The sequence below is a fragment of the Taudactylus pleione genome, unplaced genomic scaffold (genome assembly GCF_031769625.1).
Source record: "Taudactylus pleione unplaced genomic scaffold, aTauple2 ptg000032l, whole genome shotgun sequence".
Lineage (NCBI taxonomy): Eukaryota > Metazoa > Chordata > Amphibia > Anura > Myobatrachidae > Taudactylus > Taudactylus pleione.
In genome coordinates, this window is record NW_028284434.1 from 1,078,553 (window position 1) to 1,098,171 (window position 19,619).

Below are 19,619 nucleotides of genomic sequence, written 5' to 3' on the forward strand. Positions count from 1 at the left end.
CATCATGAGAGCCTCCGCATTCACCAGGCGTGAGCTGCTGGTGCTAACGGAGGTGATGGATAGGCGTATCACCAGCCAGCCTACACCCATCACCAACCGGCAGAAGCATTCCGCATATGCGGAGGCACGGGCCCACCTCCTTCGGCGCAACATCGGCCAGCTGGAGCGCAGGTGGTCGGACCTGCAACGGCGAACGCCCCGCTTGCTGGCATGCTTTCGCATGCAGATCTCAGAAAGTAAGTTTTATGTATTGTGGTTTTCATGTTTGTCTTTGTGGCCCAAACTGCATGTGCATGTTTTCATGTCTGTCCTATTTCTTCATTCTACTCATATCTGCATGGCCATGTTTTCCCTCTATTTCATAATTATTCATTCTACTCATATCTGCATGGCCATGTTTTCCCTCTATTTCCTAATTATTCATTCTACTCATATCTGCATGGCCATGTTTTCCCTCTATTTCATAATTATTCATTCTACTCATATTTGCATGGCCATGTTTTCCCTCTATTTCATATTTATTAATTCTACTCATATCTGCATGGCCATGTTTTCCCTCTATTTCATAATTATTCATTCTACTCATATCTGCATGGCCATGTTTTCCCTCTATTTCATAATTATTGATTCTACTCATATCTGCATGGCCATGTTTTCCCTCTATTTCATAATTATTCATTCTGCTCATATTTGCATGGCCATGTTTTCCCTCTATTTCATATTTATTCATTCTCCTCATATTTGCATGTTTTTTGTTGGTGGGGGGTGATTTTTAATTTTTTTTGGGCCAGGATTTGTGGTGAAACTAACCACAATTTGTTTTACATCTTTTAGGGGGACAGCCAAGACTACGCCGTCACCGTCTGGCCAGACAGCAGTCACGCCCACTCTCCCCAACCCCCAGCCAACACTCCACCCCCAATAATTCCCCTATTCCCCACTCCTCCCCAGCCTTCCAACACTCTCTCCCGGAAATGTTGGGCCTCCTTCCTCTCCGTCCCACTTCCCCCTCTCCTCCAACCACCCCTCTTCCAATTACCCCCTCCCCGGAGTCCGTAATAACCCCGCCTCGATCTTTGGGGAATGGAGGCTCCTCCGAGGAGGACGATGGTGGGACTTCCGGAGCTGCCGTTTTGTCTACCGGTATGTTTTTCTGTAGCCTTTTTTTTATCCACAAACTGTTTGTATGTAATCATGTGTCGTTCCTTTATTCGTGGTTTTTGGGTAGACTTTTGGTGATTTAGCAGATTGCCTTTTCCTGTTCCTGCTGATTTCAACATACACATATCCCACCTGTGGGAATTTGTACATAGGCCTTGTATTTTTTGCAGCCCCCATTTCATTGGTTTTTTTTTTGTTTTTTTATTCTTTTTTGGGGTTTTTTTTTGAGTGATTTCGTTGTGTTTTTGAAATTTTAATGTGGTTTCCCTATTGTTGTATTAATTCACACACTTTTCTCACCCACAGAGGAACAGAGGCGTTGTCAAGAAGTCCAAGACTGTGTGGCCCAGATGCGCCAACATATAATTGGGGTGCTCGTGGCCCTTGACCGTCTGTCTGGCATCCTTCGTCAGTAGTTTTATTTTTGGTCTTTATTAATCAAAATAAATTGTTTTTTCGAACATACGTTCTGGCTCATTCGTTTTTTCAAAACCAAAGATTGTTTACCCTGACATAAGTAGACTGTTCCTGCAAGGATTTCCATTTTTTTAAAGTAAGATTGTGTTTTGTATTTGTATGTAAAACAGCCACAAGAAACACATAACAGTCACAATGTCATTTCCCTGTTTGGGTGTAGTGTCAATTAGATATTTCTACATTTTACAGGTTCCTAGTTGGTGTGCAAGCTGCTTAGGCCAATCTTACAAAGCCAAATGATTGTACAGGCTTCCTTTTGGTGTGGGTTTGGAACCTGAAAACATATTTCATTTTAGCTCAACTGGCGTCAGTACTGGATTACCCCTTAGTCAAATGTAATGTGTGTGAACCTAGTTACACTTGCTGGTAACATCCAAAAAAAGGAAGAACATTTCACTCTACAAACATTTATTCACAACATAACTGATAAATCAAAGTGGTCACTCTCAAAAAAAACACACAGTGATAATTTCAAATACAACACATACCAAACAAAAACAAACCAAAAACAACAAATCAAGAACTGGTTGACGAAGGACCATACCAACATGATTCCACAAACATGGCGTTGCGATATGGGTTCCAGAATATATTCCCAAAATGTCCAGATCCAGGTTTGGTAAGGGTAGCAGGAAGTAGTGAGCGTTGGAGTGCCAAAGATTATGTGAACAAACAGAAGATGGTGCAAAAAACAACAAAAAATTAGATGTTCACAAACAAACCCAAACACATTAGGTATAAACACTGTTGTTTTTTTAAAACTTACCTAAAAAATCTGGCCACCACATCATTGCGTATGGCCCCCCCACATACTGAACTCTGACCAACCTCGGGGGGGCCATCCTCAGGTAAGGCATCCTCTGGCTGCATTGGGACACCACTCCTTATGGCGATGTTGTGAAATATCCCACACAGGACCACAATTTTCGACACCATATCCGGCAAATACATGAGCTCGCCACCAGAGCGGTGGAGGCATCGGAATCGGCCTTTTAATAGGCCGATACAGCGCTCCACCACTTGCCTGGTGGCTGTAAGTGCGGAATTATACGCACTTTGTGGGCCTGGTGTGGGAGCCAAATAAGGAGTGAGCAGCCAGGACATGCAAGGATATCCACTGTCTCCTGTGAAAAAGAATAGACAACATCAGGAACACTGTGTATCAAGCTTAACATTGTTATGTACTAAAGGTCTCCACTTACCCAGAAGCCACGCATCACCAGCTTGTAGGTTGTTTAATTTGTGCCATATCCCTGATTGCCGGATGACGAAGGAGTCATGTGCACTTCCGGGTAATTTTGCATTCAGGGACAGGATCTGGAGGGAGGCATCACATACCACCATTACATTCAGGGAGTGATAGTGTTTACGGTTGCGAAATATGGCCTCCAGCCGTGCTGGAGGCTGAAGTGGTATGTGAGTACCATCCACAACCCCTATGATGTGTGGGAAGCCAGCTATTTGGTAAAAATTGGCCTTGGCCACACTAAGGGCACCCATATCCAAAGGCATTTGAATAAAATGATGGAGGTGCTTGAAAAGTGCCTCCATCACTGCCCTCAGGATCCGGGAAAAGGAGGATTGTGAGATGCCCGCCACTATTCCCACCGTTGTTTGAAACGATCCTGAGGCACAGAAATGTAACACCGCCATAAATTGCGTAAGTGGTGGTATTGCTGTTGGACTGTCAATTTGCCGCTCAAAATCACTTTCTATTAATGAGAGAGTGTCTATGATGATTTTGGGAGGTAGACGGTAGCGTCTTAAAACCTCATCATCGGGCATTCCAAAAAGGGTGACGCGTGTTTGAAATATCTGGGGCCTTGCATGCCAACGATGCCTACGCCTGGGACGAGATTGAGGTTGGTCGGCTTCCGGGAGCATGGCCAGAACAATCCGCCCCAGATCTACCTGAATTTCAAAGATTTCAATGTAAGGCTTTTGACCCACCCCAAAAGTAAATTAAAACAACTTAGCTTGATGATACCATCCATTGCTGCTTACATGCCGGGGTATTGTCATGATACATCCAAACTGAAATTATTCACAAAATTTATTTGATAAATTTCACCCTGTGCATTTTTGTTTCTAAATTTTGTGCTAGACCAAACATAAAATATGCGAAACACACATTTGGCAAAACAGCAAAACGACATTGCAAACAGTACATCAAAATGGGTTGAAATGTTTGCACAAAAAGCGAAAGGGCAACCTCCAAAAAGTTAAAATAATTAATAAGCATTTTAAAATGCACAAATTAGTTTGCAAATACAAGTCACAATAGTAAGTAGTAAAAATGCACTAATTAATTCGCAAATACAAGTCACAATAGTAAGTAGTAAAAATGCGCTAATTAATTCGCTAATACAAGTCACAATAGTAAGTAGTAAAAATGCGCTAATGAATTCACAAATACAAGTCACAATAGTAAGTAGTAAAAATGCGCTAATTAATTCGCTAATACAAGTCACAATAGTAAGTAGTAAAAATGCGCTAATTAATTCGCAAATTCAAGTCACAATCGTAAGTAGTAAAAATGCGCTAATTAGTTCGCAAATACAAGTCACAATAGTAAGTAGTAAAAATGCGCTAATTAATTCGCTCATACAAGTCACAATAGTAAGTAGTAAAAATGCGCTAATTAATTCGCAAATTCAAGTCACAATAGTAAGTAGTAAAAATGCGCTAATTAATTCGCTAATACAAGTCACAATAGTAAGTAGTAAAAATGCGCTAATTAATTCGCTAATACAAGTCACAATAGTAAGTAGTAAAAATGCGCTAATTAATTCGCAAATACAAGTCACAATAATAAGTAGTAAAAATGCGCTAATTAATTCGCTAATACAAGTCACAATAGTAAGTAGTAAAAATGCGCTAATTAATTCGCAAATACAAGTCACAATAGTAAGTAGTAAAAATGCGCTAATTAATTCGCTAATACAAGTCATAATAGTAAGTAGTAAAAATGTGATAATTAATTCGCAAATGCAAGTCACAATAGTAAGTAGTAAAAATGCGCTAATTAAATCGCTAATACAAGTCACAATAGTAAGTAGTAAAAATGCGCTAAATAAATCGCTAATACAAGTCACAATAGTAATTCGTAAAAATGCGCTAATTAATTCGCTAATACAAGTCACAATAGTAAGTAGTAAAAATGCGCTAATTAATTCGCAAATACAAGTCACAATAGTAAGTAGTAAAAATGCGCTAATTAATTCGCTAATACAAGTCATAATAGTAAGTAGTAAAAATGTGATAATTAATTCGCAAATGCAAGTCACAATAGTAAGTAGTAAAAATGCGCTAATTAAATCGCTAATACAAGTCACAATAGTAAGTAGTAAAAATGCGCTAAATAAATCGCTAATACAAGTCACAATAGTAATTCGTAAAAATGCGCTAATTAATTCGCAAATACAAGTCACAATAGTAAGTAGTAAAAATGCGCTAATTAATTCGCTTATACAAGTCACAATAGTAAGTAGTAAAAATGTGATAATTAATTCGCAAATACAAGTCACAATAGTAATTCGTAAAAATGCGCTAATTAAATCGCTAATACAAGTCACAATAGTAAGTAGTAAAAATGCGCTAATTAAATTGCTAATACAAGTCACAATAGTAAGTAGTAAAAATGCGCTAATTAAATCGCTAATACAAGTCACAATAGTAAGTAGTAAAAATGCGCTAATTAATTCGCAAATACAAGTCACAATAGTAAGTAGTAAAAATGCGCTAATTAATTCGCAAATACAAGTCACAATAGTAAGTAGTAAAAATGCGCTTATTAATTCGCTAATACAAGTCACAATAGTAAGTAGTAAAAATGCGCTAATTAAATCGCTAATACAAGTCACAATAGTAAGTAGTAAAAATGCGCTAATTAATTCGCAAATACAAGTCACAATAGTAAGTAGTAAAAATGCGCTAATTAATTCGCTAATACAAGTCACAATAGTAAGTAGTAAAAATGCGCTAATTAATTCGCAAATACAAGTCACAATAGTAAGTAGTAAAAATGCGCTAATTAAATCACTAATACAAGTCACAATAGTAAGTAGTAAAAATGCGCTAATTAAATCGCTAATACAAGTCACAATAGTAAGTAGTAAAAATGCGCTAATTAGTTCGCAAATACAAGTTAAAAAATGGACTTACCAAGAGCAAATATATAAGAGTCCAAATCAAAAGGTCTTTTGGTCCGAAATTAATCAAAAGCTAAAATAGATGAAATTAATGAACCAAAATTTAAAAAAAAAGAAGAAACACAATGAAACAACAATTGATCAAAAGTTAGACTTCACAAAACTTTCCAAATCAAGAAACGAGGTGTAAAAAATATAAACCAACAAAGAGAACGGAAAAAAAAAACAAATCTACCAAATAAAATAATCTCCAACCGCCAACTCCTTTATACGCAATCAATAAACTCCAGCCAAGGTAACCTCCAACAATCCAAAAACGCCACCTCGACTCGAGACACACCAAGCCATAAATAGTGTTTCGTTTCCCACACAAATTAAGGAGGGATCATAGGAACGCACAATCAATGATGCGGCCGCCAAATAAGGACGCATGTATAAATACATCACGAAAACACATTAAACTTCTGGTGTATTTCTTGTTTGGACCTCAGACATGGCGACAGACCAGGGAAACAATGCCCAAGAGTCAGGCGGTAAATCTTTCATGCATTTTGTATCAATGATTAATTTGAAACATAAGATTGGGCAAGTTGTGATTTTGTGAAATCTGAATATTTACACAAATAGGTGAGGAGGATGACATGGAAGAGGCTGCTGGGCCCAGTATTCCGGCCAAAGCTGCCAAAAAAAAAGGCAGCCACATTTCACAAGAAAGGAGATGGAGGTTTTGATCCAGAAGTGTGTGGACATCCTGCCACAGGCAGACAGGAACTTGAGTCTAAGCCAGAAGTGGAGAATGTGGGAAGAGGTAGCCGTTGCTGTCAATAGGGTGGGTGATTATGTCCGTCTAGCCCGGGATGTCAAACGGCGGTAAGTAAACACTTGCCCCCCGTAAAAACAAACACCATTTTAAACCAAAGGATAATGGCTTCCATTTTTTCCCACAGATGGGGCGACTTCAAATATTGCCTAAAGCAAAAACTCGCGGACAGGGCTAGGCATGCAAGGGGGACAGGTGGGGGTCCCACCCCTGTGTCATTGGAGTTGATGGATTTAGAAGAGCTGGCACAGGGGTGTGTGCAGCCTGTGGAGGTGTTTGGCGTGTCCAACATGGATACGGACATGCCAGACTTTGCGGCTCCTCATGTTGTCCCAGGTAAATCTTTGGCTGTCATCAACTCAGAAATGTTATTGTGCCAATATGTAGATTCTAATGTGAGTCTTTTCTCTTTTTTCCTAAAAGAGACACAGGCGGATGAGTCTGTTCCAGAGGGGACCCTTGGCCGCAGAATTTCTGCAGGCTCTGCAGGGGAGGAACCAGTACATCCGGCTGAGGACCCTGCAGAAGCCTGTCCTGGACAATCCCCCTCGCAGGCAGTGTCCCTCCTCACAGAACTCAATTTTAAATCGGATTTCCATACGGAGATTCTGCAGAGGATGGACGCCAGTCTGGTACGGGTGGCTGAGGCCCTGGAGCAAAATGCTGCGGCCAACGTGACCATTGGTCAGGCCCTGGCGGAAAATACCAGGGCCAACATCCACATCGCCAATGCCCTGGAGCAGCTCGTTCGCCAGCACATGGTGGAGCCGACCTCCCTTCCTGCCGGAACATCAGGATCCTCCACCTCTGGCACAACATCAGCCAATCCTCCAAATGTGCCTAGCCCTGTGCCTAGTCCAGAGGCCACAACATCTGCCTCTGGACAGGCCAGCCCGATGACATCCCGGACCCGGTCTGGCGCCCTCCCTCCCCCATCCAAATGGGTAAAAAAACGGTGACAGCAATGGTGACTTTTCCCATAATCCTTCTGTGCTTGGCTCATATTCCTTTCTGGTCAAAACTTCCCTCTCCATTCTTGTGAAATGTTTTATTTTTTGGTTGTATGTTTATGTCAACAGTTATGTTGGGCCAATTTGTTTGATTTTGGAACATATCTTTGGCCAAAAAAGATGTCCCCAATATTTTATTTATGTTTATTTTTTTTTTAACATTAAATTGAAACTAACAATCTGACATTGGATTGTGAAATTATTGTACAAATGGGTTACATTTAATCCTGGACCAAAAGGCAAAAACTGGCCCAAAAAAAAAAAAAAAATGGGCTCTTTAAGGAACGTTTAAAAATTCAAATAACGAGGCAAATTCAAGAGGCACAAATAAAATGGTGCGAAACTTAAAACATGATGACATTATTGTTACAATAGGCCCTAACCAACAAATTGAGGGCAAAATAAACCCCCACAAATGTACGCAAATTGATTGTGTCATACTGACATTAGCAGCTCTGAGTTCCACCTGCGTACGGTTTTGTGCTATCCCAAAAAACTGATTTCAAAACACATACCAAGCCGGTTCTCAATCCAACACTAATTGCTTTTCTGCCCTCCCGCGATTAATCGCAACACCATCGTGGAATCCCGGGACGGAGGAGAAGGCCATCGCCAATGTGGTCGAGTAATCCAGACCCTAAGCTGTGCGAGCATTTTGAAGTGAAAGAGGATCATCCAGTGACGTATGAGTCGGTCCGAACACATTTTACGCTCGCATCTGCTAATGTATGTACGCCCCAAAAACGCCTCGCCACGCCTGCGTTTTTCCATCTCCACCCCCGTCAACACCCTAAAATGCCCTGTTCTGTCAATCACATTTGACATGTCACTTCCTGTACGCTATTTTAGGAACGAGTCAAAAAATGCTCGCAATCTGCCGTACGCACATGCGCAGTGTAACACCGACGCATGTGCGGTTAGTCAACATCGGAACGCAACGAGCATACTGCTGTTAACGAGCAGCTCTGAATGAGGGCCATATACCCTTACAGAGATAAGCAATACAATAGAACGAGTTGGCATAATCCCATTGGTTCTTCCTCTTGGTTCTTCTGTAACGATGCAGTCCATAGGCCAGTTTGTACAGTATGGGTTCAGCCCTCCAACGGCTCTTTGTGTGTGTTTTCCGGCCAAAGAACAAGTCTAAACTGGCTAGTAAACATTACATTACAGAGTACATTTCAATGCCTAACTCTCTATGAATCATAATTTGCAGAAGCATGTTGCGATCTCCTTGGCGATGGAACCGGAGATCTGCAAATAAACAGTGGTTTAGAATAGCACCAAACACGGTCTGCTTATCATGTACTAAACCGTAGATATCAAATACAGTCATTTCACATCATAATTAATAATGAATAAAACCTTGAATATTAACCTTAATGCTAGGGAACCTTTCTGTGTAAGTATGTAATGTGTAAGTGTATGAATATTAAGAAAAGACGCTGGTATGCGCTGTGCGTCTATGTGTTTGTGGAGTACACCATGGTAAGTGCTTTGCGGGGTTGTTCATATTATACAGTATGTAGTCATAAATGTATGTATTCATATAATGAGGATTTTTTACAGTGTTCTATTGCATGGGAAACGCATGACGCTAAATGGCCACATAGCGCTGTATATTACTGATACTATGTGGGGAATGCAAAATAGCACTGTGTAGCCATTCACAAAATGGGGTCATGTAGCCATTCGCAAAATGGCGTCGTGCAGATATTAATTTTTACAATTTAGGTCTCAGCCAATTATCCTGCTTCGACAGTGTAATCGCAGTATAGTGCTCAGGTGTGACAACCTTGGCGTTGTGCATGCAATTAATGATCAGCATGCTAAATCAGTGCTAATATTGCGAGTTTTGGCACAGTCTGTCTTAAATTGCTTGCGCTGCAACATTTCATTTAGGGCGCTGCATATTCCCGGGGCAGAAAACAACATAGCTGATGCATTGTCTCAGTTTCAGTGATCTAGGTTTCGATCTTTGGCCCCTCAGGCTGATGCTACTGGTGTGCTTTGCCCCTCTTATGTTTGGCAGGTCATCAAGCTGGCATGGAGGGCCTAGCAGAAAGATCTCTCACCTTGGGTACTCTGAGAGTTTACCGCCATGCTTGGGAAGAGTATTCTCGTAATCACAGACATGGAGGTAAGAGCAGGCATCAGTTGATGCTTTGTTTTCTTTGGCATCTCTATGTCTCTGGCAGATCCAGAGCAGTGGTATCTCATTGTTTAGCTGGTATTTTGTTTTCTGTAAATTAAAAAGCCTTCCAGACTTTACCAAGAGCTTTCTGATTCAGAAGGCCTTGAAAGGTTGGGCTCGTTCGGTTCCGGTAGCACCTAACAAAAAGACGTCCTATCAATGTTTCCCTCCTTCATTTACTCCTTACAGACATTGCGGATTCGGTCTTTGAAACTATTTTGTTTAAATTAGCTTTCTCTATATTGAGCTTTTCAGATTCGGAGTTGGTTGCAGCCTCCAAAAGGGTTGATGCTGCTCTGCTCCAGATGGATGTCCTGGTGGGGGAAAGGTTGTTGCTTTATAGGATTAGGCGCTCCAAAACTGATCAGCTGGGTAGGGGCCATTTGATTTCGCTAGTGCCTTCCGAGGACCTGCAAATTTGCCCTATTGCACTGGCCACACAATATCTTGAAGTCAGGTCTACTGCTGCGGGTTCCTGGCTTTTGCATGCGGATAGCTCTCCTTTGACAAAGTATCAGTTTGGATGGGTTTTGGAGCACTGTGTCTCTTGTGTCGGCCTCTCCCCCCAGGATTTTGGTAAGCATTCTTTTCGTATCGGGGCAGAAACTTCCGCTGCTTTGGCTGGATTTTCTGTGTCTGAAATTAAGGCTTTAGGCCGTTGGAAATCCTCCAGTTATAAGTGCTACATTCGCCCTCTGCGTTGATTGCATTTTTTAATGTTATGTTTATTCGTTTGTTACATTTATTTGTTTGTTTACCTTCAATGTATGTTCTTGTTTGTCCTTGTCTACCCGACTCGGGGTTTAGCTACTTGTCGCTGTGGCAGCGGAAATCTGGAGGTATTTGGCCTTTCCTTTTGCCTGAACTGACGGACCTAATTCGGCTTATTGGCATCACTAATTATAATTTATACGTCCCTCAGCAGGTTTTCAGTTTTTCCTCCAGTTGAGTTATCCATGTTTCCCTGCTTCCCCCCCTCCCCCACCCCATTCACCCTCCTGTGTCTTTATGTTTGCTTCGAATTGGTACTGAAGCTTGTCTAAAATTCAGCCTGGCAGCTGATTACAACAATATTTTTCTTTTTGGCAGATCCTCCGCTAATTAATTATAATTGCAATTCATTTAATTTTGCATTCTTTTTCTCCCCCTTTAGGTGTTAAGCTTGACTCTCTCAAAGTATGGTTGTTGGCCACTCATATGTTTTCTGGGCTTCTAAGTTTATGGATGCTTGTGGTGCTCCTTTCTTTCCTTGCTCTGATTGTGTGCTGTGGATTGGTGTGAGAGGGATGCTGTGGCAGGCGTAAGCATGGCCTTCTGGCAAGATCATATGGTCGTTTATTGTGCCTCGGTTGGTCTGGTGGGGTGTACAGATTGGTAGGGCATGGATGAAGCCAGAATGAAGGTGAATGCAGCAGTCGCAAAGCATGTGTTAGCCTCTGGTGGTGGTACCGTTGTGCATGACAGGATATGTTGTTGACATGCATGTCTGTATAGAAGAGATGGCATTCATTTGACTGAGGAGGGGGTTTTGATATTTGTTGAGGATCTGTTCCAGGTTGTTTCTTCAGTGTTTTAGTTGTGGTATGGTGGTGGTGCATTGATCCTGTAACAAGACCTTCGCTTTTGCAGGAAAGAACGGCAGGTCTCCACTTAGGGTGCAAGTCTCTTTCAGTTTGTGGTATTATAGTCTTTTGGTGCGCTCACCCTTTTTGACTTGTTAAGTTTGCTGCATCATCCTGCCCGGGATAGCGTCATCACCCTTCCAGGTGGATAGTCATGTTAGAGGGTTGAGTGGATACCTTTTGGTTGACAAGTTTGTTTAGTTACCGGTTGCTCTGCACCTTAGGCAGTGTCCACTTGGTATGCATGTCTGTGTGCTGCATGTCTGAAGTAAGCTGAATGTTGCCGTCCTTTCTTTGCCACCATATCTTTAATCAGTTTAGATTAATTTAATACTAATTACATAATTTTAATAAATTGCTAACTAATTATTCTTCCAAATCTCATGTCTCCGAGTCTTTATTTCATATAATTTATTAAGAAGGTATTTTATCGCATGGTGTTACACAATGCACCCCTCTGACAATTGAAAGTTTAGTTAACAGCAGTTATAATGAAAGACTGTACACTCCTGAAATTGCATACAATAAAAACAGAAGTTTCAAAATTACTGTACAAAATGTAGACAAATTGGCTATCATTGTGAGACTTTGGGTCATATCATTTTTCAGATTTCTTTATTTTTATGACTATCTCATTATAAAATATTAAATATTATATTAGCAAATGGACTGTTTTTTTGGTATACATCACTAACATTTCAACTGTACCTGGTTTTTGTGATTTATCCCTGTTCTGGACTCCATGATTCATCCATCTGTGATTTTTTAGAATGTGATTTTACTTGATAATTCTTTAGACTGTGATTTTACTTGAATGTGATAATACTGAAAACAAGGCTTTCTTTGGATATTTTATAAATACCGGATAAAGAAACCATTATGAGCTTTACCTACAATTGTTTCTTGTGAGTTGGGTACCCAAAAGTTTGCACTTTTTAAAGTGAGTGTGGTACGTTCTGTTGTGTTGTTTCCTTTGTGCTGAGCACTCATATAATTTTTGTGAGGATCCTTTTCTGGGAAAGAAACTGCTATGTGTTTACAGCTATGTAAACTATAAGTGAGTATGGTACGTGGACAGAGCAAATAGCGATATAGAGAAGAAAAAAATTCCTAGTGTGGATTTACTCTTGAATGATTTATGTTTTGTTGCTGAAACACTTCTACATTATTCTTTTCTCTTTCACATATATGCATCCCTGATGGTGAACTACGCAAGAAAGTGACAAGCTATGCAAGAATTATTTATAAGTATATTGAGTGTTATAGGAATTTTACTGTAAATTTATATTTTCACTACTATCAACACTGCTAGCAGCATCTGCAGCACTAGTACTGGTTTGCTGCTCCTGCTCTTCAATCAATTTATTTGTATCGATTCACAGCGCTCACATTATATAGGTGGTACCCTAATGTAATGATGAAGTTAGTTTTTTTAACACAATATATTTTTATTATTTTTGTTTACAGTGACTAACTGCCAACTGCCTCAGGGCCCCCATAGTATAATCTGGATGGCCTCCTAATGTAACGATTACATTATATTTTTTTAACGCACACAGTTTACAATTTTTCCAAAATGTTTACAGTGCCTAAACACACAGCAGGGCCCTTCTAGTATAAGCTTGGTGGCACTCTAACAAAGATGTTATATATTTTAAACACAAAAGTGTTTTTGTGTTTTATATAGTGATTGAATACAAAATATACTGCAAATTGCCTCAAGGCCCCCCTAATATAAGTTGGGTGGCACCCTTGTAATGATTTTATATTTTATTTCTTTTAAAGTGCTGCAGTCAACTATTACAATATGGCATGTTTTACTTTTTTATTTTTTTGTGCCTCACAGCGCCCCTTAACATACTGCTATATTCCTAAAAACTTTTTTTTATAAATTGCTGCAGTCCACTTACATGGTATTTTACTGTTTTAAACTTTTTATTTTGTATTTTTTGTGCCTCACAACCAGTGCTGAAGCAGCACACAGGGCCCCGAACGCGCACATTTCTACTTAAAACATGAAAATATCTTACCCATGAATATGCTAAAATATGTAACTAAAGATGTAACTACAAATTTGAACATGATGTTATTCACTCTATTTGACTATACTTTGCTGTGTTATCCAGCTTAGGGCCGTACACAATTGCCAGCGAAAAGTCCCGGACTTTTCACCTGACAGACTTTTCACCTACATCGCGTGTTTTTGGAGAAAATACTTTCCGTGCGCGACCGCTTTTCACCCTATTTAATTTCAAAGGACGCAAAAGCGTCACCCGGCGAAACTTGAACGGACAGAAAGTCCTCTCAAAAACAGGGAAATCAGCCTGACACCCCCCAAAAGATGCACTGACATTGGGGATCACTATGGATACACCTGAATTGCCCTGCTGAAGGTATTTGGGGTACTTAAATGGTCTGAATAGGTGCTGTTTAGCGTATTTGCATAAGGGGTGAAGAATAGCATTTAGGTTTTTTTGGTGAAATAACTAGTCCCAGCAAAATTGGAATACCTAAAAATGGGGGTTATATTTTTAAGTTGCTAAAGTAAAGTTTTAACAATTGTGAATCACCACAATCACCTGCAAAGTAAAAAACACCCCCTGGGCATACTTGGGGACCCACCTGGGGTCTATTTTGCTAGTTTGTAAGTTTGTCCCCCATCTTTGAACTTTTTCACCCCCAAAATGAAAGTACTATTTTGGGGTGTTCCTAAGTATTTTTTAAACTTTTTTTATGCAGTTTACCTTTGGGAGACTGTCTTAAGGCTGCACAGGGGTTGCACCCCAAAACCCCAATTCTGCATTTTTTTCCGCCTGCTTTCAGAGGCAAATCTTCTTTGCATTGACTTTCCACGTACGCGAAAAGTCTTTGCAATTGAATATGGTGGAAAGTTTCCAACAGGCAAAATGACGTCATCGGCGAAACCTTTTTGCCGAGAACGGCTTTTCATCTGCAATTGATGTATATCTATCTTGAGTTTCTATGTTTCATGAGATGTGCCACACATTGGAAACCTTTGGATGAACTCAGACGCATTCCAGGGCAGGGTACTTCTGAGAGGTACTTGTAATGCCATCAACCCCAACAATAATTGCAGGAAGTTCAGAGTGACACACAGATCACCTGAAATTCAATCTGTGATCATTATTATAAGGACTGCTGTGACTGACACTATAAATGGGATTGGAGAATTAATGGTAAAAGATTTTGCCTCTTTGCTTTTTCCTTTTGTCTAATAGGTGCATATTTATAAAACAGTATTTGCATGCAGAGAACTAGCGTGGAAATGTTTATATAATATGGATCTTGTCTGAAGCTTTTTGTGGTAAGTCCATTGTGCCACTGCCTTGTCTTTATATTATGGGGCTACTACTATGTCTTTGGCTAGGTTCAGCTCATAAGCAAAACCCAAACTTAACCTATAGTATATATGCCAGAGCCCATACAGAACTATAGCACACTCCCTTTATACCAGCAGCCAGTACCAATACATGAGTATAGGAGCATAGCAGCAGTACCTATACATGTCTACTGTATATGCCAACAGCCAGTACCAATACATGAGTATAGGAGTATAGCAACAGTACCTATACATGCCTACTGTATATGCCAACAGCCAGTACCAACACATGAGTATAGGAGTATAGCAGCAGTACCTATACATGTCTACTGTATATGCCAACAGCCAGTACCAATACATGAGTATAGAAGTATAGCAACACTACCTATACATGCCTACTGTATATGCCAACAGCCAGTACCAACACATGAGTATAGGAGTATAGTAACAGTACCTATACATGCCTACTGTATATGCCAACAGCCAGTACCAACACATGAGTATAGGAGTATAGCAGCAGTACCTATACATGTCTACTGTATATGCCAACATCCAGTGCACAAATACAGCGCTTCCTCATTACTACCTGATATATTCCTTTTAGTATCTCCCTAAATTATTTTAGTTTTACTATGTCATCAGGCCAACTATAGCTTGCTATAATGACAGCTTGGGCATGTATGTTAATATAAGAGTATAAAGCGTGAACAATGTACAAGTAACCAGGGTTCAATAATGCAGTTGTGTATAACATCTGCAGATCTGCTTTGTGCTGAGGTGCAGTGTATGTCAGCCATGCACTCAGCATGCAGCCTCATAGCCATAAACCTGGTGTCAGTGACAACAGTAGCCACAGGTTCCAGTAAACTTGCTAGGACACACCACTAGCAGTTCATTACCATCCTATTGCTGTACATCACAATCATCATAATGGTAGCTCATCAGTGTAGGGAAATCCTGGGAGCTATGGTTACCCCTAATTGTCAACACTGATAGATACAGCTGCTTGTAACACTGTATGGGGAATAGCAAGTGAGACACGTGGAGCAGGAATGGGATGGACTGTTTAGTCTAACTGTCTGAGGCTCATCCTACTGACAGTAGCTTCTGATAAGGTGTCCCAAACAGAGAAAGCTTGATACATACCACTAGAAGTTTTGCCATGAGATTGGCTGTGAGCTCAGTGGGCGGGTTCTTGACACTGTGTTGTAAGGCTTTGCATGCAATAATGTGGCTACATGATTTGGTCAGAGGTGTGGTGAATGGGAACGTTCCCTTCAACACCCTTACCCTATGAATTATTCTCCATTCCACTGGTGAACAGTGCCTGACAGTCTATTAGTAACTGTCAGGAGAAAATAGAACTCAACTAACCCCACCCGGCCAGTGCCCTCCGACAGTGTCTGTGCCCGGAGCATGAGCTCCACCCACACTACGCCCCCTATTTGTGGGATATTCACGAAAACAGATATTTTTGGGCACTACCTGCAAATACTAAAAATACTGTGGATTTATGTATGGGGGACTGCAGCAGATCACTTTACTTCCACACATCACAGAGGCGGGCTCCTATTGATAAGCAGCAATAAAAAATTATAATTATTGGGACCAAGTCCAGATAATTAATAAATATGCCCCATAAACTCTTTTTGTTTTTTTTGTTAGATGTTTTTCTTTGAGAAAAATGAGAAACTACTAAAAGCAAAGAGGAGTGGCTTGTCCGTAGTGATGGCAACGGCACGTAATGGTATGTGACATATATTTATTGAAACAACTCTTTTGTTGCATACTTTCCTTTTTATATGAATTTGGGTGGATCAGCAGGTGCAGTATCTTATATAAATATTGATTTACATTTTCAAGACACAAGGAAGTAATGGCCATTCCAAGGATAAACATGAACAAGAAGTATCACAGTATAGCTCTGCTGCTTACCTTGTGCGGGCGTGCTATGTCTACAGCATTTACTACATCTCCTGATTTGACAACTTCCAGTGGTATGTAATGTTGCATACATAAATGATAGAAATAGGTATTGCAATACTAGATTTCCTTCTAAGTGTAATGATCTTGACTCTGGTACAATGCTGTTTATGGACTTTTAATAACAAACAGTAGATTTTCAATGTGTTCTAATAATCCTAATGCTCAGAGGCTGATTCAGAGTTTCTGTTCTGAGAATGGATCTTGCAATTTTCCTGGTGCTAAGCATACGCAGCTTCCAGCTTCAACTTCACTTGCAACTTAGTGGGCATAACCGGGCGACAGCTTGCCATTTGCATGTAGACTTAGGGGTCTATTTACTAAAGTGTTGGATTTTAGAAATGGAGATGTTGCCCATAGGAACCAATCAGATTCTATTTAACTTTTATCTAATACCTTCTAGAAGACAATAGCTAGAATGTGATTGGTTGCTATGGGTAACATCCCCACTTCTAAAAACCCACGCTTTAGTATATATACCCCTTAGAGTTCTGAGGGCATGTCATGGAGGTGAGAGTACTGTATCTGATTGTCTGATTTCAGACAGATCTCTTATATAAAGGATAAGATTGGTGCAAATGCATGTTGATATTGATGACGGCTACTTACATAAGTGGATGTATAGGGGCTGTGCAGCTGCATACAGTAGGTGTCGGCAACTAAGAATACAGGTAAAGATCAGTATTTAGTTTGGAGCATGCTAAGCAACCAACTTGCATGCTATTTTGTATCAGACCTTTAATGCAGATTTTTCTTTTACTACTGTGATGAATTTATTTAGTAAAAACAATTACAGTAAAGCATTTTAATTGATTACCAAGGTAAACAATACAAAGCAGACTGTATATTACTCATATGTAAGAAAGTCAGTGATAATTTCAATAGGAATAATTATCTTCCTCAAAGAAGACGGCAACCATCAAGGACTGAAAGAGTTAAAATGGAGCGGATAGAAGAAACAGTTCAGGACAGAGGATGAAAGCATTTAAGAACAAGAACATATTTCTCCCTGCAAACATGGACACAAATAAATGTCTTCTACAAACATGACTTTGTTGGGAATTCATCACAAATGTGGACAATCCAGTTTGTACCAGTTGTGTTGTTTCACTAAAAGACAGCAGAGATTTATCAAGTTTCGTTTCTAAGGCTATTTGTTGGTAATAGGATTACCAATTTACTCTACCCTAAAAACATGTACAAAGTTATTTCTTAAATATGCATGCAACATTATTGTTTAAATTGTTTTGCATCTAGCATAGGTATATTATACATCTAAATTCTCTAATACACACAAACAACACAAACACTCTCCATTTTGTCAGCAGCTACTTAACTTATTAGTTTGTTTTTGGACTTGGGAAGAAATCCACACAAGCACAGAGAGACCAAACTCCACACAGACATTGCTGGCTATATGTATCACTGTGGTACAATGTTTTGTCTGACTCTGGTCTATGAGGGTGAGAGTTTCACTCTAGTGTATGGCATGCTGAGCAATGTGCTTTTTAAATATGTACAGGATGGGGCCCAATCAAATGAGCATGCCTGTAACCGCCCCCAGTACATCATTCGAACTTCAGAAAAAAACTTGTGATTGTGAGTTAATATTGGATCTCCAGCATTGCAGGCTTGGCCATTGTAGACACATCTCAAAAAAACAATCATTCCATCAAGGGGGTTTCTGGGTACCAAGGAAACTCTCTTTTGTGCACCACTGAACTGCCATACATGTTTAAAAATTACTAGTACATTTGGTAGGATATTAAAGACAAATATTTACACTTTTCTGATTATTAGGTCAACCAATAAAAAACAATTAGATTTTAGAAGAAATTAAAAATAAATTTTCTACACAAAGTAAAAACAAAATCATTTTTGTCAGCAAATTATGAGACTTTATGGAAAAATACATAAAAAACACAGTTACTGATATAGAGTTATTAACTTACAAGTCATGATGAGTAATTTTAGTGTCAGTTGGGTGCTGTTCTGAATAAATTTATGTATATGAGCTTTTGAAGAATGAAACCAGGCAAGATACAGTACATAAACTCTCAGCTAATTTTCATTCTTTTTTAAAGGACCTTCAGCAGTGAGGCATTTTGTCCACAAACTCTGTTTCAATTATTTGAGTACATCAGGAAAAAAAATATTCATTAGCAAATCATCAGTCTGTAATGTAAAAATTCTTACTAATATTTATGCTTATAATTATCAGATGTATGCGAACCCCCAAGTTTTGGTTTTGGAGCTAATTCATCTTCATGTTTTGATTTTGGATCTGGATTTTTTTGTTAAACTAATAAAAACAGTTAAAATCATTTAATTTGTGCCTGTTTTTGTTTCTACAGTATTACTAACCTCAATTACAATAATTTCCAGCCAATTTTTGCCGCCTCACTGTTCACAATATTGTTCACCAGTATTGGCCATAGCAGGGACATAAACAGAGCAGGGGCATAAACATGTGGCATTTTAAAATAATATAACACATCTGTAAAACATTATGGCATAGCAATGGCAGACAGATTAGCAGTTTAATAAACTATACGACCCCTTAGAAAGATCTACAGCTAAATCAGAGGCCCCGAGAGCAGTAAAGGGAAATGGAGGTTTAGCATTTAATGGAAAACAGGTAAAGGTTTGATTGATTCATTGATTGAGTAATTGATTGATTCTAAACAAAATTAATTAAATTTGACATGTGGAGCAAATGATTAAAACAAAAGGATCCAAATGTGAGTTTTCATTCTGCAATTACAAACTGATCCATGCAGCAAATTACAGGCCTCAGGAGTCAGGACATATAAGAGTTTCAAATGGTCTTGCAAGAGATAGAAGACTGTCATTAATGCCCT

The 19,619-nt window shown here is 39.6% G+C and overlaps 1 protein-coding gene across 1 annotated transcript in view; it reads left to right on the forward strand.

The window, feature by feature from the left end:
- LOC148538904 (uromodulin-like) overlaps positions 1–19,619 on the forward strand; it is a 125,973-nt gene that overhangs the window by 5,431 nt on the left and 100,923 nt on the right. Inside the window, exons 2-4 of the mRNA XM_088452090.1 lie at positions 14,675–14,760; positions 16,441–16,522; positions 16,639–16,772. Of these exons, the coding sequence (XP_088308216.1) occupies positions 16,652–16,772 (121 nt within the window). The 5' untranslated portion in view covers positions 14,675–14,760; positions 16,441–16,522; positions 16,639–16,651. The remainder of the gene's footprint in view (positions 1–14,674; positions 14,761–16,440; positions 16,523–16,638; positions 16,773–19,619) is intronic.